Source organism: Podarcis raffonei, chromosome 4 (genome assembly GCF_027172205.1).
Source record: "Podarcis raffonei isolate rPodRaf1 chromosome 4, rPodRaf1.pri, whole genome shotgun sequence".
Classification (NCBI taxonomy): domain Eukaryota; kingdom Metazoa; phylum Chordata; class Lepidosauria; order Squamata; family Lacertidae; genus Podarcis; species Podarcis raffonei.
The window spans coordinates 97,920,932-97,945,034 of record NC_070605.1 but is presented as its reverse complement, the minus strand read 5'-3'; the positions used below and the strand labels follow the sequence as shown (position 1 = coordinate 97,945,034).

Here is a 24,103-nt window from a genome sequence, read left to right as displayed (position 1 = left end):
ATCAAGCCCAAACTTCACCTTAAGAAATCCTCGTCCCACTGGGATGAATACAACGCAAATAATGACAGCAGACCTTCAGGAAAACCAGAGCAGGTTGTGTCTTGGATGAACAACACCTTCCTAGTATGTTTTCTCTGAAGCCCAGTATAAAGATCATGGCTGGGACCCAAAGTCTGTTTTGGGTGTACTCAACAGTTTTGTGCACCTATAACAGAACCACATGTTTTATCATGGGGAGGTGGAACCTGTTCCCTTCCCCCCTGCCCAAGGCGGCTGGACTCCTCATTGGCAGCTGCCAGCATGGTTAGTGGTCAGGGATGATGGGGGTCAAACAACCTCTTGCAGGACACAGATTCTCCACACCTGCTTCATCAGATAAAAACAGCTTGAGGTGTTTGGCATGGAATGCAGAGAATGGAAATTCCTGTTTAAGAAAAACCAGCCCAGGTACTTGGTAAAGGTAAAGGATGTGAGCAATTTTCTTCGGATCCCGGCCAATGGTTTTCTCGCGCCCCCCCCCCCACAACACTGAAGTGTTTTATCAACTGTTCGTTACACATGCGCTTTTAGGACAAGACCTTTGATAACATTTGCGCTTTGCAGCCCAATCCAATGCATGTTTACTGAGAAGTCATCACCTTGATTTTCTTAAGATTCTTTGTCAAGTGATTATGCTGAGGATTGTTAATATGTTCATACCCAACCTTTGCACCAAGGAGCTCAGCACAGTCTCTCACATTCTCTCTTCACAACAACCCTTTGAGGTATAGGGCTCATCTGATTTAGAACACAGGCCTCTCTGGTTCAAGTGTAAATGAATGTCCACTACACAGCCTGGTTTGCTATCTTAAGTTGCTCAAGGTATTAAAAAACAAAGTTTGTTTGTACTAAAACACAGGTTCAATTTTAACGTTATCAGATGTACACTTTGACAATACAGTGGTACCTCGGGTTACATACGCTTCAGGTTACATACACTTCAGGTTACAGCCTCCGCTAACCCAGAAATATTACCTCAGGTTAAGAACTTTGCTTCAGGATGAGAACAGAAATTGTGTTCCGGTGGCGTGGCAGCAGCAGGAGGCCCCATTAGCTAAAGTGGTGCTTCAGGTTAAGAACGGACCTCCGGAACGAATTAAGTACTTAACCTGAGGTACCACTGTACACATTAGAACGACCCTGTTCCAACCTGGGATTAAAACTCATCTCCATGACCTCACACATACATTCCTCTTTGACTTTTAATATTCGCATCAAAGATATGTGTAACCATTTCAATACAATCAACTTCCAAAACAGATGTGTTTAGAGTTAAGAACTATTACGGAACAATGCCTATGAAGGTGATAGAACTGGCCCAGTTAGTTCATTTGTCATCTTCCAGATGTTCCAGCCCAACTCCTATAATCTCAGACTGCTGGTCATGCTGGCAGAAGCTTATGCAAGTTGCACTCCAACATCTGGACAGCACCATGTTGAACTAAACCCAACATTCCTGAATTTGCAATTGTTCAATAATACAGAAATGCAGAGTTTCCCAAATTTTGGACTGCAATATGAGCTTTGCACCTAAACTCATTTGTACTGGAAAGCCCATTCACACCACTTGGAAAGGTTCCCAGTTTTGCTAACTTTGACAGCAAAGGACCAAAGTCTTGCTTTGCACATTCCTGCCATTTACAGTTAAAATAATCAGAGTTTGCAGTGTCGTGGGAGAAAAAAACTCCATTATTTCCCTGGAGCTCTGCTGTCAGTCAAAGTAGACAATTCTGAGCTACAGACATTTTATTTGTGGCAACTTTATATGTTCAATGGGACTTACTTCCTAGAAAGTAGACGCAATATGTTCTCACACAAACCACACAGGGGTGGCAGATAGGAAGTTTTTTTTTTGGTTTAGCTAAGTTACAAACCTAAATTTCCTCAATCACTCGGCTGTTAATGACAACCCAATATCCCACCAGTCCCCTTAATGATACAGAACACAACAATTACAAAATTACTAGATAGTTCCTTTTAATTATACCCATTCTGGTTTAAAAAATAATAGGAGCTTTAGGGTAGTCTGCTAGCAAATAAACATTCACTAATCAAAATACAAGTTTTCATTAGAGGGATGCGTTTTAGCTAACAGGAAGTTTCGCTGTTAATTCACATTCAAGCAAATAAGTGTCGACAAACATACTTCTATCATTTTGCTGATGTTTGTATGCAAGTCTCCCCCCATATAAATAGGTGCAGAAACACAGCTTAATATGAAAGTACTCTGTCCAGGTACAGCATATGAAAATCTGTATAGCACTAGTAAATGAATAAAAAACTAAATGATTCGTGTAAAATGTTTATACACTTTATATACACACTAAGTCACAAGTTCAATTAAAAACCACCTCCATTCATAACTCTTATGATAGACTTAGTAAGCTACAGTACAAGATTTATTTTTTAAACAGAAAAAAGAAAACTAGCTAAGAGCTCATTTCAGGACTTACTGAAAACTGGATTGTATACAAAATTTTAGAAAACATACTTCAGAGAGAATTACTCAACACAAACTAGAAAAAGACTGTAATCAGCTCTCGAGAATGACATTTTAAATACTTAATTGCAATCAATAACCTCTCACTTAGCGAAAATATGACAATGGAATTATTTTATAATAAGGCATAAGGACAACCAGGGTACTCTCTCTTCTGCGGCACTCTGGCTTCCCAATGCTCTCTTATTGCTTGTCCTTATTTAAAAATGCTCTCTCTCCCTTTCTTTTTCTTGCTTTCTTTGAAAAAATACATCATTTTAAAACCATCTCCCAGAGAAAAAAGGAAAACATTTCTGTGGATGGGAGATGTTTGAAATCTGGATTTTTGATTGATATTTATAAAGCCCCAGAAGAATTTCAAAATGAATGGTTTAAGCTGCAGCTACACATTTAGCTAAAAAGAAGGAAATAAAGAAAGCCTCTCTCTCTCTTTCTGTCTGTCTCTCTCTCAACAATTCTAACAGGCCAGCACTTGATCCTAAAATAATATTTTACTCAAATAAGGAAATTCCACTCTTTGAAATGAGAGCTTTGGAGTGAGGGGGAGGAAACTTAATAGAAATATTCTTTGGTTAAGACTATAGTGCCCATAACTCTGTATCCAAGCATCAAGACACTGTTTGTAACTAATTCTGGCTAAATTGTCAAGTTTCAATGTGCACCGCTTGAGGAATGGCCAAATGACTGGATCGCATAAAAAGCACCCTTTAGGTCGCAAATGTAAATGGACAGTACTTTTAAGTCGAGCAATGTGCATTTATGTATAGATCTGTTTAATGCGCGGGAGGGGGGGGAATCAGAGCTTTCGTTCGGAGTAAAAACTTGTGCTTATACATCACCATGGTGGTCTTTCCCTATAGATAAGACACCAGCCAAAATTCCTACATACGTGGACTTAATGTTTCTGCATTGTTGTAGGTGCAAACCCCCTCCCAGTAGAAAAGAATGAAAACAGAGCCAAATTTGCCCTTAGGTATTTGGAGAGAAAGACCGCATCCCACTCAGAATGCCCATAACTTTTACTCAGCAGCATGTCTTAACAAATGTAGAAATACCACTCTTTTGCCCAGGGAAGGAAAGGGCACCAATGGACACTTCAAAGAAGCATTAAACTGAGCCTTGAAGACATCAAACAAGAATACATATAGGATGCTACCCAGCCAAGTCATACTGAGGGCCTACCCCTCTTAGTATGACTTGGCTATTGCCCAGAGAGTTCCAAAAAACGCTTAGCACATCTGTCAATCTGTGGTGCTGCTCAAAACCCAGGACCTGACACACCTCCACCCTTAGCCAGTCTGGTAGACTACTTTCAGAACATTTAAACAATGTGCAATGGGGTTTTTTATATATAATACACACACATACATACATAAAGAGTGATAATACAAGAATTTTCATCAAAGACTCTTCCTTGCTATTGTCCCCTGTGTCAGAATTACATTTTGCAAACACACTCAGTTTTCAAAGAACTGACATTGCTTCGTGCCATCAAAGACTTCTGCTCCTGGAAGGGAAGTTCCAACTGTTCAAGTGGTGTAAAAATCCAGAAGTCGCCACTTTGATGACGGCCCCTTTTGGCACTGGCTCTTCTGACCCATCACCATTGTAACACAGTTCCAAAGAGCTGAAGAAGAAAGAGACTTTGGAAAGCGGCAGAGAAGGCAAAGGGAATAAAACGGTACAAGGAGGTCCCTGATTGCGTTGTCTAGTATTTCGCCCCCAAACAGGGTAGGGGTTGGGGAACAGAAGCAGCCACAAAATCTAACCTGTCAGAAATAGCTGTTCCATTCCACTGACTTCATCCAATTTAGGAGATAGGCAACACTGGGAAAATAATTATCAGGAAAGGTTCTCTCTGCTTCACCACCAACATGGCTGGGAAGTGCAAAATGTTCTCTCTCTCTCTCTTTCAGATTCCTCTTCCCATCCCAGGGCAAGAAGGCAACACTTTCTGGGAAGCAGGAAGGATGGCAGCGGACTGGCCACAAAGCAGTTCCTTCACCTTGATGCAGAAAGAAACAAAAGGCTGGAAAATGGGAGACTGGTGGAAGCAGACTCAGAACGATGCAAAGGGGTCCTTTTTACATCATTGAAGTAGCATTTGATGCCCACCCATTCTCTGGATGGGGGAGCGGAGTGGAGATGCAGGAATAAAATATACAGCACGTATGTTCTGGGGTGAACAAGACAGACATCTTTGGAAGCATGCATGTTAAAAAGGGGACACAGGTACGTGTGTCGAGATTTGTGTTTTACCTCTAGCGATATGAACAGATCACATAGTGGGTTGATTCTGGGACAGTGAATTCTGCACAGCTGGCATTTGAGGTGGGCAGCGATTATATAAAAGGGTTGGGCAATGGCAGCACATTACATGGAAAAGGCCCATGGAAGTGCTCTGGACCCATGTTAAGTGCAAGGGGTAGAAGGAAGTGATCAAACATGTACAAAACAAGAGGCGTTCCTTATGGGCGAGGGGCTGAGTGACTGTCTATATAAGGAACCTTGGTGTAGATGGTGTTCTTCCAAGGTGCAAGTGAGGGGTGCATGAGGTGTCACAAAGCTATGAAGGGATGACCACAGGGCAAGTGCATAGAAATGTAAACAAGGGGCCGGGAACTCAGCGTGCGGAAGGGAAAGAAGTTCTCTGCACCTTTAAGAACAACACAGAAGAGGAGACACCACAATGGGGAGGTTTCCTATCTGTGCAGTTCTAAAAGGTGGAAGAGGCTTCAGGCTGCCACCCTCTTGCTTAGGCAAAGGCTCCATCTGGGATGCTGGACAGGAATTCAGGTGGGGCACTTTTGTCTCTCCCAGCACAGCCCCTTCAAAACTCTCCTACAGTTTTGCAAGGCGCAGCTCCCACGCACCAAAAATGTGTCGAGCCTAGGCAGGTTTCTTTCTGCAAGGTCAGGCCCCGGTCATCCTAGGTTAGGGAAAGGAACGGCATGTGCCTGGAAAAAAGAAAAAATCTGGGGTGTGGTGGAGCTGGTGGCCAGCCCAGGCTGCGCTTGTGCATCTCGGTCCCCTCACTCCCTGCAGAAGACATACTCGGTGTAGCTGGTCCAGATCTTGTCGTCGGCGGGGCCGCCCTGCTCGGGGGCGAAGGCGCAGGTGCCGGTGGAGGAGCAGGCGGCCATGCGGAAGCCGGCCTCGCTGAGCCGGTCGAAGGCCTGCTCCAGGAAGTTGAACTTGAGGTAGTAGCGGGCCGTGTAGCGCTCCGGGGGCCGGTCGGGGTCGCGGCTCTCGTTGAGCGTCTCGCCGAAGACCTCCTTGGCCAGCGCCGTCTTGCCGCACACCGTGATGCGCGCCACGCGGCGGAACTTGGCGTCGGCCTGCGCGTCCCGCCCGATGGTGTAGGAGCCGCGGTAGCCGATGGTGATGTAGCCCGAGCGCCGCCCCGACGCCGCCCCGCCGGCGTCCAGCGAGAGCGACGGCGCCAGCAGAGGCCCGCCCGACGGGCTGCGGCTGGACGTGGGCGAGGCCGACAGAGCCCCGCCGCCGCCGCCGCCCCCTTCGGGAAGCTCGGCCTCCAGGTAGCCCAGGCCCGGCGGCGGCTCGTCGGCGCACACGGAGGCGTCGCGCAAGAGCCCCGAGAAGCGCGCGGCGGCGGCGGCGGAGGGGAGGCCGGCGGCCGCCAGACGGCGCGCCAGCTCGGGCAGCTGGAAGTACTCGGCCTCCCTCTGCAGGCGGCTGCGCTCGGGGAAGCGCTCGGGCAGCACCAGCTCCTGGTCGCGCAGGTAATCCAGGATGTAGCGGAAGAGGAAGCCGTCGCGGTCCAAGAAGAAGCGGCCCTTGGAGTCGCGCGGCAGCTCGGACGCCGCCTGCTCCGAGAACATGCGCCACAGCAGAGAGCCGCGCACCGACAGCACCGTGCCGCGCCGGGTCACGTACACCTGCCCGCCCACGTTCAGCTCCACGATCTCCGGGAAGCCTTCGCCGCCCACCGACGACGCCGCCTCGGGCTGCGCGGGGCGCGGCGCGCTGCGCAAGGCGCTGCTCCCGCCGCCACCGCCGCCGCCGTTGGGGAGCCCCCGCGCGCTGTCCGCCAAGGCCATGGCCGGCCCGGAGCGAGTCCTTCCTCTACGGCCGCGCCCTCGGCTTCTTCTCCTCCAGGCTGGCGCGCTGCCTTCCCCGCCAAGCTCCGGAGCGCGCCCGCTGCTGCTGCTGCTGCTTCCCGGGCTCCGCTCGGCGCCCGAGCTTCTTTCTCTTTCTCTCCCTCTCCTCCGGGCTTCGGGTCCTCGCGCTCTCGCGACTCGGATGCGCCGGCGGCGAGCGGCGAGCGCGGCTTATGTAGCGGCGCTGCAAGCTCGCAGGAGGGGAGCGCGCGGCGAGGGGAGCGCAAGGCGTGGACGGGGAGAGGAGGAGGAGGGGAGCCGGGCGGGTGGGTGTTGACACTGACGTGGGGCTGCGCCTTCCCCAATTGCGAAGGAGCCCGAGCGCGGAGCTCCCACCCCCTTCCCCCCGCTGCCGGGGATATATTTATTTATTTGCTCGGCGGAGAATGCCAACTCCGGCCAAATCACAATCAGCTCGACCCCCCCGTCGGAGAGACGCGCAAGCAACCCCCTTGTTGTGCTGGGCTCGCTTTGCAAAAACAGGAGGCTGCCATTCTCTGGAGCGCTTCCCTTGACACCCGCAGCAGCAGCAGCAGTAGGATTTTCCAAGCGATTTTTAAGGATGCAATCCTACACATACACGCACTTGGGATTAAGCCCTGTTGAGTTTAGGGGGGCTTCCGAGGCCATAAAGTCGGGCTGCCCCGTCCCCCTCCCCCCAGAGGCGAAAAGATCGCAGCTCTTGCTGTCCCTTTACTCCGGAGTAGCCTCCTCTTCCGTGAGAAATGTGCTTGGCGAATGGCAAACGCAGTTGCATTTTATTTTATTTTTACTTTGGGGTGGGTGTGTGCGTGCTCTAGTCCTGTTGAGGTTAGTGCAGAGGCTGATGGAGTGGATTTGAGACGCTGCTTGCAAAAATCAACTTTTAGAGGGAGCGGCGCCTTCGCATGAATCGCCCCGAGTATGGCTGGCTAGCTCCCCAACCCTCGGCGTGCCTTCGACTACCACAGGGATGAGTGAGGTGAAGATTTAAGGCGCTGGATGGGAGCAAAGGAGGAGCGGCGATGGGCAACGGCTCCCTAGACTCCCGTTCTTCAGAAAGTGCAAGTCAGCAGGGCTGCCGCAGAGTAAATGGATTGTCTCAGGTAGAGAGTGTGAGAACCAGTCCAGGGCAACGGTGTTGGTGCAGAGGCACTAAACTGCTGCAACGTCACCTCCAAGCTGTCCACTACGGAGCGGGTCCCCTGACGTGACGGATGTCATAATGCAAACTCTGCGCTTTTTGCAAACAGCCTCGTTGCAGATGGGAAGGCAAAGGAGCCTTGTGGCTTCCTGACCTCTAGGCAGACTTCCTCTTTTTAAAAATGTTGGGTTTAGCAAAAAAAATAAAATAATAAAAAATGCACACATCCCCCATGCCTATTTTCCCCTGCTCCTCTTTTTCTAGTAAAACGATTTTACATAGTTTCTAAGGGGGAAATGAAGAGGCACATTTCATTTTACACATACCAATCATTTTCTTGGGTTTCTAGGCTTCTGGTTCCAATTGATCCTTGACTAATATTGTCCTAGAGATATTTTTTTTTTACTTACCCTGCTTTTCATGCACCCACAATCTCTGGCCCTCCCTCCATTTTAATGAGTGGAACAGATATTGTTAGACTTCGAAGACCATATTGTCGTTTCCCCGTACTAAATTCTGCAGCATTTATCTTCACTGTGGGCTTATCTCCAAAAATGCTGCCATACTGTAATTCTTTACTAACTGTCCCTGGGCTTGCTTAAGACTGCAGTCACAGTACTGCAGCACTGCCAGGCACTGAAAGAGTGAAATGCAACTTACAAACATGTACATCTGTAAAAGGCCTGAGACGTCAAACGGTTAATGACTTATGTTAATTCTTTTCCCTGTTTTACAAATAAAGTCCCTGTAGGATTGATCCTAAATAGGTTTACTCAGAAGCAAATCCCATTAAAGCAGCAGATTTTAGTTCCTAGTAAATATGTTTTAGACCATAGTGCTACCTGCATCCCCTTAGAACCACAGTATTATAATGCAATCCTATCCACATATACTCAGAAGTAAGTCCAATTCAGTTCAGCAAGACTTCCTCCTAGGTAACAGTGTATATAATGTTGCAACAGTGTTAGGAACTCAAATATATAATCTAGGAGACAAATGACTCCTTAATCCGAGGTTACAGTCACCAAGATGGAATGTCTAGTTGCCGTTTCGGGACAAGACGGCTTTAAATTCTTATTTTTCAAATGATGGTCTGACTGCGATTATCAGTTAAACATTGAGCTAGTTCAGATGACAACCTTGAGCTAGGTTAAGAACTTTGAGAACCTGAAGAAGAAAGAAGCGAGGCTGGGGAAACCCAGCCAGATGGGTGGGGTATAAATAATAAATTATTATTATTATAAATCACTTGATCCAGGGACAGTCCACATATATATTGGCCTATTACAACCTCGTTTTCTTAATGGTGACATAACCTAGGGATATTCTTCACAACTGTGAGCAGGGCAGTAGACGGGGTAAGTGAAGACAAGCTACAACAAATAGCTGTAACTCCTGCTCAGGCTGCACAGAAAAAGCATTTGGTTCCTGAAATTCATTCCAATTGTGCAGATAAAATATAACTGACAGAATTCTACAGGATGGGTTATGTTAGTGTGAAAAGAGTAAAGATGCAATGATGCCAAGGCATGCACCTCCAGATGGCAGAGATGTCAGGTGCAATCCTGGCACCCAGGAATCTTCACTTGGTCGCAAGTGTTTGGTAGCCAGGTGCAAAATGCGCCTGGCCCCTGGCTAATTTCAAACACTGGATTGCAGCCTTAAGCATTATATTTCACCTTTCCTACACAGGAAGTTATGGTGCAGTCTCACTTCCAGCATAAAAGCTTCCAGTCTGTAAATGTGCTCATAGGAGTGCTTCTGCAGGTATTCTGCTTTTTTATTTAAGTAGCATGGGATGGATTTGTAGCTGCACACCTGAGCCTGACCCAAGTATGGGATGCTGCCATAGAGCCAGGCTGTACACGGGTGGCACAGGAGCAAGCCTTGGGCGTGAGTACAATTCCTTGTTGCCCACATAAACGACAATGCAAAGTGCAACTTAAATAAGTAGGGGCCTTTCTGAATTAGCCCAAGTCCTGTTCTCCATTTGCAGTGAGAAAAAGATGGGCAGTTCTCAGGAAAGGAGCCATTTCCCACAAGCTCCTTTTTGTGGTCACAAGTGCTTGGGTGAATTGACCTCTATTATCATTAGAGGCATTGTTCATAGTGGGAGGAGGTGCGTGAGCCCAAACTGTGTGTACCATACCACAACAGCCTAGCAGACTATATAAGCAAGTGGGACCTGCAACAAAGAGTTGCAGCATGGACTGCTCATCTTGGGGGGCAAGAATTTCACCTTAAATGCCCAGCTGATACTCCCATCCCATATTGGCTGGTGCTGTGCACATGATTACAGCCAGCTGCCTCCTCCATGCCCCTCTCCTGGCCAAGCTTTTCAGTGTTTCACTTCTCTATAGCCAGATTTGCATGATCACTGGACATGTTATTTTGGGGGTGTCTTCACCCCTGGGCTGACAGTTTATTCGTCCATCAACACTGCCAATGGAATAGTGTCCTCCAGTGCAGCCAGCTAGTTTAGGAGGTATATGACAGGCCTGGGGCACACCTAGTTCCCATTTCTAATGAAGGGCAATGACTCTGAGGCCTGAGGCAGTGACTTCAGCCTGCCTAATAGCAGGGTCGGCCCAGCTGCTGCCGAGCCTTCAGCAGCAGTGTGATACTGAAACAGAAGTTTTTTCCTGGAGTTGATATGAATAGTGGACAAAATATAACTTGCCATATTTCTGAGTCTTAAGCTGCAGTCCTATATTTTGATTGTAAGTGATTTTAATTCTGCATTTTATTGTTCTTACTGGTTTAAGAAGGGCAGGTAAGGAATTAAATTAAGAATAGTAATAATTAGCTGGGAGTCAGCTACATTGAATTCAGTGGTGCTGCATAGGATTGTACTGACAGATTTATTATAGAGATGTTCAAAAACCCTTTGAGAAAAACAAACAACTGGCTACCCTATTAACATTCTATGCAGGTAGCAGATGAAATACTAAAAGGATGTTTTCTGACTTTTAATGGGGTGGAGGAAGAGTCAAAATAAGGGCATTACATTTAATTGAGCTATATTTATGCAACTAACACAGGAAGGAGGATATTGAAAAGAAGCTAACCATTAACTAATAGATGCTTATTCAATTGATTAGAATGTAAGAGCCGCTTTTCCATTTTAACAACAACAAAAATTAAAAACTGAAACCACATAGAAGCAGCAAAATAAAACACAACTTCAATCCTATCTGCATTGCAGGTACAATTTAATGGGAAATACTTCTAATTAGATATGCTGAACCACTGCAATAAAATTTAAAAGATTGAATCTGTATTGGGTTTTTCGGATCAAAGAACACTCCCGAACCAAATCTCAAATAGAGGCCCACTATTACACCATTGAGGACGCGGGTGGCACTGTGAGTTAAACCACAGAGCCTAGGGCTTGCCAATCAGAAAGGTCGGCGGTTCGAATCCCCGCAATGGGGTGAGTTCCCATTGCTCAGTCCCTGCTCCTGCCAACCTAGCAGCTCGAAAGCACGTCAAAGTGCAAGTAGATAAATAGGTACCACTCCGGCGGGAAGGTAAACGGCATTTCCGTGTGCTGCTCTGGTTCGCCAGAAGCGGCTTAGTCATGCTGGCCACATGACCCGGAAGCTGTACGCCAGCTCCCTCAGCCAATAAAATGAGATGAGCGCCGTAACCCCAGCTTCGTCCATGACTGGACCTAATGGTCAAGGGTCCCTTTACCTTTACTATTACACCATTAAAATGGCAACAAAACTCAAGAAGCAAAATCCAAATGATCGCTCATGATCCCTATGAAGCGCAAACACTTTTACAAGCCTTCTCAAGCCCATCGGGGAAGGAGCAATGTGGGTTCTCTGGGACTTGCGCAGTGAGAATTCAACTACTGAAAAGCTCTTGCTTCTTTTATTGGTCCAATAGATTAGATGAGAGTCTAGTTCTCTCACCAGGTGCTTGCTCACCAGGTGCTTCCAAGAAGCTCATCAACCGGGCATGGAGGCAAGAGCCAACCCATAGTCTCCCTATCGCCGCCATTTGTATTCAGAATTCAGCTCTTGGAGAGATGGAGCTTGTCATAGTTAACGACTGCTCAGCCACATTCTGAATCAGCTGCAGCTTCCAAGTGGTTCGTGAAGGCAGCCCTCAGAGATCACATCACAGTAGACCTGGAGCTCTTCAGATGTTCCATCATCTCAAATCATTGACCAAGCTGGCAGTGGTTGACATGAATTAGAGTCCAACAGCAGCTTGCAAAAATCTATCACTTGCCCGATAATAAATGTTGGAAATGTAAAGAAACTGAAGGTACATTCTTTCACCTTTGGTGGACGTGCCCAAGGATTAAGGCTTTCTGGGAGACGATTTATAATGAATTGAAAAAGGTATTTAAATATACCTTCTTGAAGAAACCAGAGGCCTTTCTCCTGGGCATAGTCGCCGAATCAGTGTTAAAGAAGGATAGAACTTTCTTTATGTATGCCACGACAGCAGCAAGAATACTTATTGCAAAGTATTGGAAGACACAAGATCTACCCACCCTGGAAAAATGGCAGATGAAGGTGATGGACTACATGGAATTGGCGGAAATGACTGGCAGAATCCGAGACCAGGGAGAAGAGTCGGTGGAAGAAGACTTGAAGAAATTTAAAGACTATTTACAGAAATATTGCAAAATTAATGAATGTTAGAATGATGTTGGATTGAAGTTAAGTGGTTTCTAGCTGTAATGGTATAAAAGAATATGAAAAAATGGATTTTTAATAGGCAAAAATTTAATGCTATAATAATTTAAGATTAAAGATCAGGATAAAATAAGGAGGGAAAGGAATTGCTGAACTAACAAATTGAACTGGAATACAAAAAAGGGAGGTATGAGGAGGTCCGGGAAACAAGTAAATGAAAGATAAGTGATGAAAAGATTGTTTTTTCTTTTTTCTTTTTCATTTTGTAATATTGTAAAAACCTTAATAAATATTTACTAAAAAAAAAAATAGAGTCCAACAGCAGCAGAAGGTGGCGGACTCTCATTCAATGGAGGTTTTTAAGCAGAGGTGAATTGGCCATCTGTCAGGTATTCTTTAGCTGTGATTCCCGCATTAAAGGGGGTTGGACTAGATAACTCTTGAGGTCCCTCTCAACTCTACAGTTCAGTGATTCCTAACGCTGCGGTCCCACAGAACTTTCCCCAGCCTGCAGTAGATGAAGGAGGATATTTCCAAGCCATTTATGACACTTGCAGTGGGTCTTAAATATGGCCAAATTATGCCTTTGGGAACAGTGAGCTGGGATAAAGTATGAGAGGAAATGGCGAAAGTGTGGCAACAGGCAGGAATTTAATGCAGAGACTCTGCAGGGGAAAAAATAACCACAGGGAACTGGGCATTTTATGAGGTTCAGTGGCACAGTCGATATAGGTACTTTGAATCAGAAAGCAAATAGAGTAGCAAAAAATGACAGCCCAAGATGCTGTTTTGTATGGGATACCAAAAAAAAAGGAAAGAAGGAAAGAGATGGAGAGAATGTGTAATTCTCTAAGGCTTACAGTTTTTAAAGAGTTCACCAATCAACTGTCCTTTGTGGTGGTGGTGGTAAAGCCTTAGTTTTATCACATCAGTGTTCCAATATCGCAATACATTTTTCATTCTGGGGGACAACAAAGGACACAATGTGGTTTTAAATCCAGGGTTCCGGTGTGCTTTGCACATAAACTGATTGTGCCCCAGGCTTTTGATCTGCAGTGAAAATGGGGGCAGTGGGAAATAGCAATTGATTAGCAACTGGTGAGATTCTGCACAGGGTTAACAACTGGGGGTTTCTTAGAAAGAAAGAAAGAAAGAAATAGAGAGAGAGAAAAGGTACTGTTTCTTTGTATTCCATTAAAAAAATACTAATTAAGCACTATTGCAAAGTGAGACTCAAACACATTTTCTTTTTGCACAATCTTGTGGGTTCTTCACAGACCGCAATTTTCCACTGCTTATTCTTGCACATAGAACTGAAACCAAAGGGGTGGAATTTTCAAGACTCCAATTCCCCTTGCTCAAACTTGCTTGCAGAAAGAAAGAAAAATGGCACACCCGAAAGATAACCTATTTCTGGATATTGTTGGCATGACAGATTTTAGGAGGAGGAGACAGACAGACATTTAGTGAGGTGACGTTTAAGAGTCTCTCAAAATTAAAATTGGTTGCCATTGCCTTTGGGGGCGAAATCCAGTACCTCAACAGCAGAGTGAGCAGAAGGAGCCCCCCCAATAACAACAACAACAACAACAACAACAACAACAATAATAATAAAAAATTTTATTTATATCCTGCCCTCCCCAGCCGAAGCCGGGCTCAGAGCGGCTAACAACAGTAAATGATACAACATTCTAAAATCATTTCATTATAAAATCAGTTCAAATCAGGTTAATGGCAACCATTGGGCTAGAGTTCTGTGAGGTCTGCCTGGCTTACCACATTCTGAAGTGAACGAAATAATGCGCACTGCCATCTAAAGACTGGAGCCCCTAAGACCATCGGATGTGATATACTTCACCACCTAAAGAGCTGTGCCCTGTAAGATCAGTTGTGCTATCCTTTCCTCGTCTCACAACAGGCACCTCCAAACAATTGTCACTTCCAGTTTCCCATCCGTGGCTCAGCATCTCCCACTTTCATTCCAATTATCTTAATCAAGTCAAATTATTCACACATTCCAATGAGGTACAGCTCCCTGGGCGGAACATTCCCAGAATATCCTTCAGAGCACCACAAATGGCCCACCTCTGTATTCAGAAAGCTAATTTATATTTCCAGCAAGCCTTTCCCCAGAGGAGGAGATATATACAGGGACACGTAACTCTGGTAAAATTCATTATGTACAATAAAGTTTCCACAGAAGAGACATGTTGTGGGAGGGGTGGAGGGAAACCAAGTTATTCTGCATTTTGAATGCCTGTTATGTTGCCATCGGTTTGCATCAATTTAACTGGAGTTACTTTTAAATGTTAACAGAGTTAGGAGGCACCTTGTTCAGTGGGGCATTGAGCCCCCCACATATCAGGGCCAATGTGGCAAAAAGAGTTAGAAAATTAAAGAACTGAACTAGAGAATCACACTAGCTCATAGAAGAGTCTCAGTTCCCGTTTACGGAGCCAAAGAATATGGAATATGTAGAGAGAAATCATCATTGGCCAACAATACAGATTCTATTTTATCGCCCCCCCCCAAAAAAAAAATCACAAAGGTTAGAGTGGGGAGGTGGTATTTTTAGATCAGGGTATGCAGTTGCATTGGGTACTATACTCTACATTGTAGCATGGATTAAACAATTTGAAATGCTTTAATGGCGGGAGAGAAGACAAGAACTCTCCCAAAAGTGACCACAGAGGACAATGGCATCCTAGGCAATGCTCAAGGGGATGACTGGGAGATGTTGTGTGTGTCCAATTCTGGGCGCGACAACTCAGGAAGGATATTAACAAGCTGGAATGTGTGAAGGAGGGCAACCAAGATGATCACTTTACTCTAGTACAGGGATGGCCAACAGGTAGATCGTGGGGTGCCTGTGGTAGATCACGGGACTCCTCCCACCCCACCCCCAAAAGCTCAACAACTTTGACTTCCTAAAAAAATCTCAACAACTCTGGTCAATCCAGTGGGTAGATCACTGCTTTTTTATAGTGGGCGTAGCTCGCAGTCTCTTGGAATTTGGACAAGCCTACTCTAGTATATTCATTTTTGTAATAATAATAATAATTTTATTATTTATACATCACCCATCTGGCTGGGTTTCTCCAACCGTTCTGGGCAGCTCCCAGCAGAATATTAAAAAACATGATCAAACATTTTAAACTTCCCTAAACAGGGCTGCCTTCAGATGTCTTCTAAGAGTTATGTAGCTCTTTATCCCCTTGACATCTAATGGGAGGGCGTTCCACAGTGAGGGCGCCACAACCGAGAAGGCCCTGTCTGCTTCCCCGTAACTTTGCTTCTCACACTGAGGGAACCAGCAGAAGACCCTCAGAGGAGGACCTCAGTGTCCTCAGTGAACGATGGGGGTGGAGATGTTCCTTCAGCTATACTGGACCAGGGACGTTTAGGTCTTTAAAGGTCAGCACAGGAGAACTGCCTTCAACTTGGAGAAGTGTGAGTTTCAAAGAACGGCTGTGTTCTGGTTCGAGTATTGTTTCAGAAACTGTGAATTAGGTAGGTTTGCCTCTAAGTGTGAACAGAATTAAATTTCTCCTCCAGTCTCACTTACAAGCCTCCCTCTGAAAGGGAACCTTGATTTCATAAGGTTCCTGATCAGGAGAAGGCTTGTGAGCACGTTCAAGTCAATGCATGTGCAAGCCCCCTTCCCACCATCGGGGTGGTGGAGTCTGTAGCCAGATGCCGCCAATATAGAATCCTAATACCTGAACAGGGCTACAGAGGATCCAGGAGAATGATGAAGAGGAATAGAAGCCCCTCATCTCTACACCTTTTAAGAGCTACTTCCATAAACTCAGCAACGTTCTAAGTATTTCATAAGAACGTAAAAAGGTCTATCTGCTGCATTGCACAAAAGACTCACCTATCTCTGGCTATCTCTGATCCAGCAATGTGTGCATGCAAACCATAACACTGTCAGAATCTTATCTGACCGGATCCTTGTTTGCAGACACACATGCACGCACACCCCGAGAGTCACTACATAAAAACAGAGTGATTTTGGACATAGTTGTTGTTAAACTGAAGTGTTGTGAGAAGTAACAGAAAAAGTTCTCCAATTAAACCCCTGCTCATGTAAACAGAGAAGCTGGCTGCAATCATGTCTGTAACCTATGGGAAAATGGTTTTAGGATCTAAGCGTTCACTGTAGAATTTTGTTTTCTACTTGTATTGCAATACAACCTACCATTACTGGAGCCTTAGCAAGTATTGCAATTATAAATCTGAAGTTGAACAACAAGGGTCTTTTCCATTTTGTCCAATGCTACTGAATTGCTAGGCAGGAGACCTAACCTAGGTTAGTCGCTTTCCCATTATATAACCATGAGTTTGGATTGTCCATGTGTTCATACAAAGGTAAAATAACATTCATGGTTGGGGCATTACCTGCACCTGAAAATCCCAAGGTGTCTTTAAAGAATCCTACCTCACAAGAGAGGCAGAAACAAGAGCTCCAGGTTGCAACCTTTTCCTAGACCCAGTACTGCACATAAACAACATGCTTTCATTTATATTACCGGACTTTTCAGTTGCATTTTCTGCCAAAAGGCACTCGAAATAGCATACGATCCATAAAGAGAATAAAAGCCACCAATCATAAAGTCAATACGATAGCAAAATGTAAAAACCCATAAAACTAAAGGGCAGGTATCAAAACAAAGAACAGTCAGCACATTAGCAACAACAGGCTCCAAAAGCTCTCCTGAAAAATAAGACATTCAACCAATGCTGGAATCTAAAAGAGGCATGAACAAGCCACTGCTGTGAGGATTATTGATCGTGGTCCTGTAGCCCCACCCCTTCTGCTTTGGCCACACCCATTTAGCACAGCTCCCTGCCCACTTTGGCCAAGAAAGAAAGATGGAACGGAAGAGATATGAGCATGTACAAAGTGCCTTTCTATAAATAAGGACCAAGTGTCCCTTACAGGAGGCACTGCAGGGGTAAGACCCGGCACTTTCCTTTTTTTAAAAAAAGTGCTGTTTTCTTTCATCATAACCGCCTGAGATCAGAGTGGAAGTTCTTCTTTTTGTTAATAATGGTGAGATTCCTGTACCCACTGATTATGCAGGAACTCAGCACTAGACAGAGCACATTCACTTTAACCCCATTCCATGGTGATCCTGTCGTGATCAGCTGGGAAAACACAAAGTCAAACTTAGAGATACGGTGGTACCTCAGGTTACATACGCTTCAGGTTACAGACCCCGCTAACCCAGAAATAGTACCTCGGGTTAAGAACTTTGCTTCAGGATGAGAACAAAAATCATGCTGTGGCGGCGTGGCGGCAGCGGGAGGCCCCATCAACTAAAGTGGTGCTTCAGGTTAAGAGCAGTTTCAGGTTAAGAACGGACCTCCGGAACGAATTAAGTACTTAACCCAAGGTACCACTGTATTGTATTCATGGTTGAAATATGCTACCCTCCACCCCCAAAAAAATTTCAACACGCCCATTATTCTTTTTGTGTACATTATGCAATTCCAATGGGGCAAACTCCAGCTGGGACAGCTCACTAAACCGTTTGTTACAATAAGCACTTAAGCTAGCCACATTTAGTTTGATGAAAAACAGTCATCTGGATCACATACCCATTGTGGATCAGGACCCCATGTTGGTTTCTTGCTGAAGATCTTACCCAGACTGCCATTTGCCCCAGAAGGAGCTGTTAGCAGTACTACCTGTTTAACTGTTAAGCCTCTCACTCCAGTTGCAGAAACTAAATATTACAACACCGGCTTCCACAGAAAACCTGCACGATATCGCTTATATTCCTACCTTCCAATCCTCACATGCACAGACTGCTTGTGCCTGATGCTAAATCTGCAAACAGACAGCTGATTGTAATGTATTAACGAGCTCTAAGGCAACAAGGCAGTCTCCCATTGCTTTCAGTAAGGGAGTGAAGCGGGGGCTTAAATATCTTCCATTGAAATCACTGAAATTTAAACTGCTCCGTTTTGGCTAGATGAGCCCTTAAGTTTCTAGACACACAACCAGCCTCTGCATTATACTAAAGCTATAGCCTCTGCATTATACTTAAAATTCAGGCTGTGCTGAATAGCCCCTTTTCCCTGGTCTTCATGGATGTTCTGCACATGTCTGAAGGGAGCGCTAAGCTTTATGTGCACAGTCTTCTATCTGATCTGGAACCTCAATGGTTCAAAGTTCTAGATTGCCTGGAAGACAGTACCCAGGAAGGATCCTTCCCTTCAGATATCTGTGCGCAAGGGAGAAGAGCTCAGCCAGCACCATTCCTCATGTGCATGTTCTCTTACACTATAAATATAAAGCCCAAAGAGGGTATGTGTGAATACTGTTACCACCTGCGGGGCTTGGAAACAGGCAGCGGTCATGGGAAAGGTAAGATGGATCAGAGGAAATTTTAAGAAACCTACGCACTGCAACTTTTACCTCCAAATCTTTATTTGAATATTCTTTTATGAGAAGTGGGGTTTGGGGGGGGAGCTACCTCAAGAAAAATAAAAAAGGGATATTGTTCTTTACGTATTAATTTCATTTTGCAAATTTCCAGAATCTTCTGTGCTGCTGTATTTTATTGGTATGTCCTGTTGAATGGAAGTTTTGTAGATACATGTAAAAATAAAAATAAAGTTTAGATAGAATATTCAGGAAAAGTTTTGACTGAGCAACAAAGTGATTCAGTTTCCCAAAAATGCACTGCTGTCATCGTGGGTTGTGTGCATGTTATTTATGTATGTATGTACTGTATGTTTGCATGCATGCATGTATAGATAGATTACAGCCCCTGCTCCCTCAGCCATTCAGTTACATAAAACAGTCTTAATCTCTTTGTCATCTTTTGCTGTCATTTCTATTGACGTAAGAGACTATTAAGTAGAGAGAGATGCAGCGTTTAGAGATGCTAACCCTGGAACAAAGTGGTTTCACTGGAAATAGATGCCTCCCTCTCTCCCCTGATGGGAGAACCTATTTATGGTGCGAGCGGACAGCTTGGAGCTTCATACAAACACTGCTGTGAACTTCCAGCTTGCCATTTCGGAATGAATAACAAATACCTGAAAGCAAACAGCCAAGTATTGCCTGCCATTTCTTTTCATAGACTTGAAAAGGCTGGATGTCATTAGGCCACCCCACCTCTCACACACACCCCAACACACAAATATCCCTTTGAGATCACTCTCAGCAAAGAAGGACAATATATAGTTATTTATTAACATTTATTAGGTGCCTCGTTACAAACACCCTAGGCCACATACAATCAATTCAATATAAAACTAAAAACATAACCATAAATGCAATAAATTCATTTGTAAGTATGGAGTGTATATAGTTCTCCACACACACTTTTTTTATTTTAAGCATTATTTCTTCCAACAGGTTTCAGGGGCAACATGATAAATGCAACATTCTGACACACGTGTCCTATGCACAGCTGTTGTTTCTTTTAATGCCATCAGTTTCTTTCGTGGCCCCACAAACCCGACCCACAAACACAATGCTCCCCTCCTTGTTTGTGCTCAAGTATCACCCATTGCAGATTTAAGATTACCGCCCCTCCCATCCTAAATCCCTTTGTTTTGGAAGCTGTTGGGTTTTTCTTACAAGGAAAGGGGAGCCCCTAGTGGCTTGAATCTTAAGTTGCAAAGGCAAACTGCAATTGCTGTTTCTGACTTTTTCCCTCTCTGAATGAAAAACGAGAAAAGATAACATCCAGGAGTTTTGGGCACCCTTGTTCAGTTACCGTGCCATGTGCATCCAACAAACTGCGACGACTTCAGCCTCAATCCCTCCTGCTCTTTAAGATGCACATTCCCGGGGTTCAGTGGCATAGCATGCAAAATGGTTAGGGGTGCAGAATTTCAACACCCAGGACTCCCTCAGTACAGCTGTGCACTTCCATTGCTGAGCTCCATTGAAAATGTGAACCAGGAAGTGACCTCTCTAGAAAACAGAATGACTTTTCTTTTCTTATCTTTGCGGCTGCAATCTCTGGGTGACATGGACACTGTTAGGCTGCGTACCACATCCATTTCACCTCCTCACCACTGCGTGGCCCTGGGCACTGCCAACCTACACTACACCCCTGCCTAGGTTTGAAAATCTTACAGCCGAGATGAGAAACCAAATATTGTTTGACTCCAAAGGTGAGAGGTGAGAGGAACTGTGGTCTAACAACATCTGGAGGTCCACAGGTGCTGCATCCATGATCTATGCCAGAGAATAACCCAAGCCATTCATGGCTGGAGATCAAGCGCCATAATCAAGACATCCCTATCTAGGTAGAGGAGTTCACACTTGTGGAACCTATTCTCTCAGGCCAGGGTGCGGCAGACAGGTTTCAAACAGAAAGGTCACTTTAAAACATGGACTCACATACATGCATGCCTTGGGGGGGGCACAATTTATTCTCTTTGTCAATGAAAGGTTACCCCATGATTAAAATTAGGTAAGGCCCACTAGGAGTCAAATACAATTGTTTTGACCCATTGTCAACCAGTTAGGTACCACTGGATAGACCCTCCATCATCAGAAACAGAAAAGTAGCCAGAAACATTGGCGAGCCTGTCTAAAGAAGAGAAGCAATATTACATAGACTAGGAAACACATGAAATGTTAAGAGATGCATTGATAAAAGTTGGGGGTGCCAAGAGTTGTGGCTCCAGATACTGCTTGTGGGTTTGGATAGATTGGCACCTGTGGCGTTCGTACGGAGCCCCCAGTCATCACGGACTATTGACCCGTACACCATTAATCCACTGCCACCAACCAGGTCCTCCCCAGTAAATCACTTAGTCTCAGACAGATTCTCAAGTTAACAAAGAAGAGTGTAGTTTATTGCAGACACAAACAAACTTTAACTGCATTCCAAACGTTGTTACTCTTTACCTTCTTAGTCTTATTTTATCCTGTCTTCATCTCTTCTACCTCCTCCCCCCCAAGAACCAACTGCACTAACTGTCTCTCTATTTCCAACTGCCTGCCAACTGCTTTTCCAACTGCCTTACCCAACCAACCAACCAACCCACTGAAACCAACCAACTGCCCCCACCCAAACCTTGGGCTAAGTCCTTTTATAAACAGGTAGGCTCTGCCTCTGGCTTTCCTATTGATCTACATTTTAACCCTTCCTCTCCCCCCTGTACAGACATTTTCAAACGAACGGGCAAACACCACGTCACCATTTCCCCCCTGGTGGTATTCATTGCATGGATGTAGCCAGAGGACAGAGGGGCAGGTGCCCCCCAAATCAAGTAAATAAATAAAAAGACTTAACTAAAAGTAGAAATAATCATAATATTTGAAACTGAAATGTTCACTGAGGTCACTTGGATGATGGCATGGTGCATTCTAGCGACGCAACTGGCAACCTGCCTGAGCAATAGGCATGGCTTCTGCAAACTGATCAATCACGTCCCAGGTAGCTCAGTCCTGGCTCCCCCCACCCCAAAAAAAATCCTGGCTACACCCATGATTCATTGTTTATAGACAGTTCGATTGGGCTCATTCTACTTTGATGGCTTTGTACACATTATTGGCTTAAAACATAGGTAGGTCGTTGTTTCTTTCAATTCAGATCAAAGCTGGTTTGGGGGAGAAGGACATATCAAAAGGCAGGATTTCATAAGAAAAGGCAGGAGAGATACAGGATAAGTGGCTAATGTTGTGTGTGCAGCGCTTCTCTAACTGGGGGTAGGAGTGAATTGGATGCAGAGTAAACAGAAATGCACGTCTCAGAGGTGGCGATGGGTTGAGTTTAGCTATGCTGCTTCAAATTACTGTAATCAATACCAGGCACCTGTAAGTGCACTTGAAATGATTTCGAAGCAAAATATTTATCATGCTCTTACGGGGGGGGGGTGAGGCTTTTGGAGCTCTCTAATCTTAGATGGCTGATGATATTTACAGAGCTAACAGGTGTCTTCTTTTTCAGCTGAAATGGGGAAAACACACAGAGAGGCCAGCATTGGGATTAGAAAATAGAAGAATTTGCTTCTTCACCTTCTTTCACTTTGGCACAGAGCAGAGCACAGATTAACTCCTTACAGTCCAGGATGGTAAAAAGACTGGCGTAATAAATACAATCGTGTTCATTTGGTTGTGAAGACATTTGTGGCTGCAAAACCGGGCTGGACTTTTACAAACTAGGTTTAGAGGGAAGGGCTTTCAAGTCTGCAGTCTGTAGGAAGAAGACTACATTCCCAGCACCAGAGGAGTGTGGTGATGTTCAGAAAAGGCTGGTTTGATGTGCCACATTACTTTTTCAACAGCAGTTTTCTTTCTGCATCTTAATAGAAAATCCCTGACCTTGAAATGAGATGAGTAATTGGTGTTAAATCCGAGAAATAAAAATGTAAATAATCCTCTATTATGACTCTTACAATAACAGAACATGACATTGGGGCCAAGAAATGTGGCACCTGGATTAAAGATGAAGAGGATTTGTATCTTTCTTCAATCTAACAGGCTCATCTTCTCATTCACCTGAATTATGGAAGGAGAGGTACAAACTTGAAGGGCTACTTCCCAATGCATAGTTAGGCAAACAGCGACTGAGGGTCCTTCCAGATTATCTGTTTATTGAACATAAAACCTGATTTGTTTGCAGGGAGATTAGATACCATTGTGTCAAAGCAAGCATTATCCTACATTTTCCATGTCAGAAAAAAGTCTGGTCTATTGGGAAATTTCCATCAATGGTGTCTCCGAAAAATTTTACACATCACTTGGGAAGACAGGCGAACTAATGCCAGTGTACTGGAAGAAGCAAAGATCACCAGTGTTGAAGCAATGATTCTTCAACATCAATTTCGTTGGACTGGTCTTGTTGTGCAGATGCCTGATTATTGTCTTCCAAAGCAACTACTCTATTCGGAACTTTAAAATAGAAAGCGTAATGCCGGTGGTCAACAATAGAGGTTGAAAGACTCTCTCAAGGCAAATCTTTAAAAAATGTAGTATAAACACCGACAACTGGGAAACACTGGCCTGGGAGCACTCCAACTGGAGAACAGCTTTGAAGATGCTCAGGACAAAGGGAGAAACATGTTAAGAGGAAGTCATGTTTGGCAAACCATCACCGTGATCAACTTCGGAAACCTATGTCTCCACTGTGGAAGGACGTGTGGATCCAGAACTGGCCTCCACAGTCACTTATGTACTCACTGTTAAAACTGTGTTTATGGAAGACAATCTTACTCGGCTACAAGTGGTCGCCAAAGAAGAAGAAGAAGAAGCAGAGATACCATTGTGTCAAGCATTGTCCTACATTTTCCACATCAGAAAAAAGTCTGGTCTATTGGGGAAGCAGGTTTGTTGCGCAAAACCTCCCAATCAGCTATGGGGCAAGGCGAAAGTGTCATCATGTGATTGAATCCCACCCCAAAATTGTGACAATCTGAGAGTGCTCTCAGAGTGTCCTTTTGCAGTCAGGGATATCTCCCCATCCGTGTACAGTGCTTTATAAATGATGACAGTTATAAGGGGGCAGGACCTTTTCAGTGGTATACAACTGGTATAGAATTAGCCTTCTCCTTGCTATCATTTAGGTCGGCTCCAAAAACATTTTTTTACAAAAAAAAATCAGGATTGCTTTCAGTGAGGCGGTTGAATTGCCTTCCTAACACTGAAAGGGATGAATGCTGTAGAAAGAATTGAAAGATCTTGCTG

General features: G+C 44.8%; 1 protein-coding gene and 2 long non-coding RNA genes across 3 annotated transcripts; 2 read left to right on the top strand and 1 right to left on the bottom strand.

Annotated features, from left to right (window-relative positions):
• Positions 1-2,328: 2,328 nt before the first annotated feature.
• On the bottom strand, positions 2,329-6,917 carry KCTD12 (potassium channel tetramerization domain containing 12). Its single transcript, XM_053384632.1, has one exon. It carries the CDS (start codon positions 6,598-6,600, stop codon positions 5,572-5,574), a length of 1,029 nt encoding a protein of 342 aa, XP_053240607.1. The 5' UTR covers positions 6,601-6,917; the 3' UTR covers positions 2,329-5,571.
• A 4,796-nt stretch (positions 6,918-11,713) lies between these two features.
• LOC128411970 (uncharacterized) lies at positions 11,714-13,571 on the top strand. The gene is made up of 2 exons (XR_008329988.1): positions 11,714-11,991; positions 12,751-13,571. It is a non-coding gene; the product is annotated as an uncharacterized LOC128411970 (long non-coding RNA).
• Positions 13,572-21,415: 7,844 nt separating this feature from the next.
• LOC128411969 (uncharacterized) lies at positions 21,416-22,839 on the top strand. The gene is made up of 2 exons (XR_008329987.1): positions 21,416-21,517; positions 22,368-22,839. It is a non-coding gene; the product is annotated as an uncharacterized LOC128411969 (long non-coding RNA).
• The last annotated feature ends 1,264 nt before the right edge of the window (positions 22,840-24,103 follow it).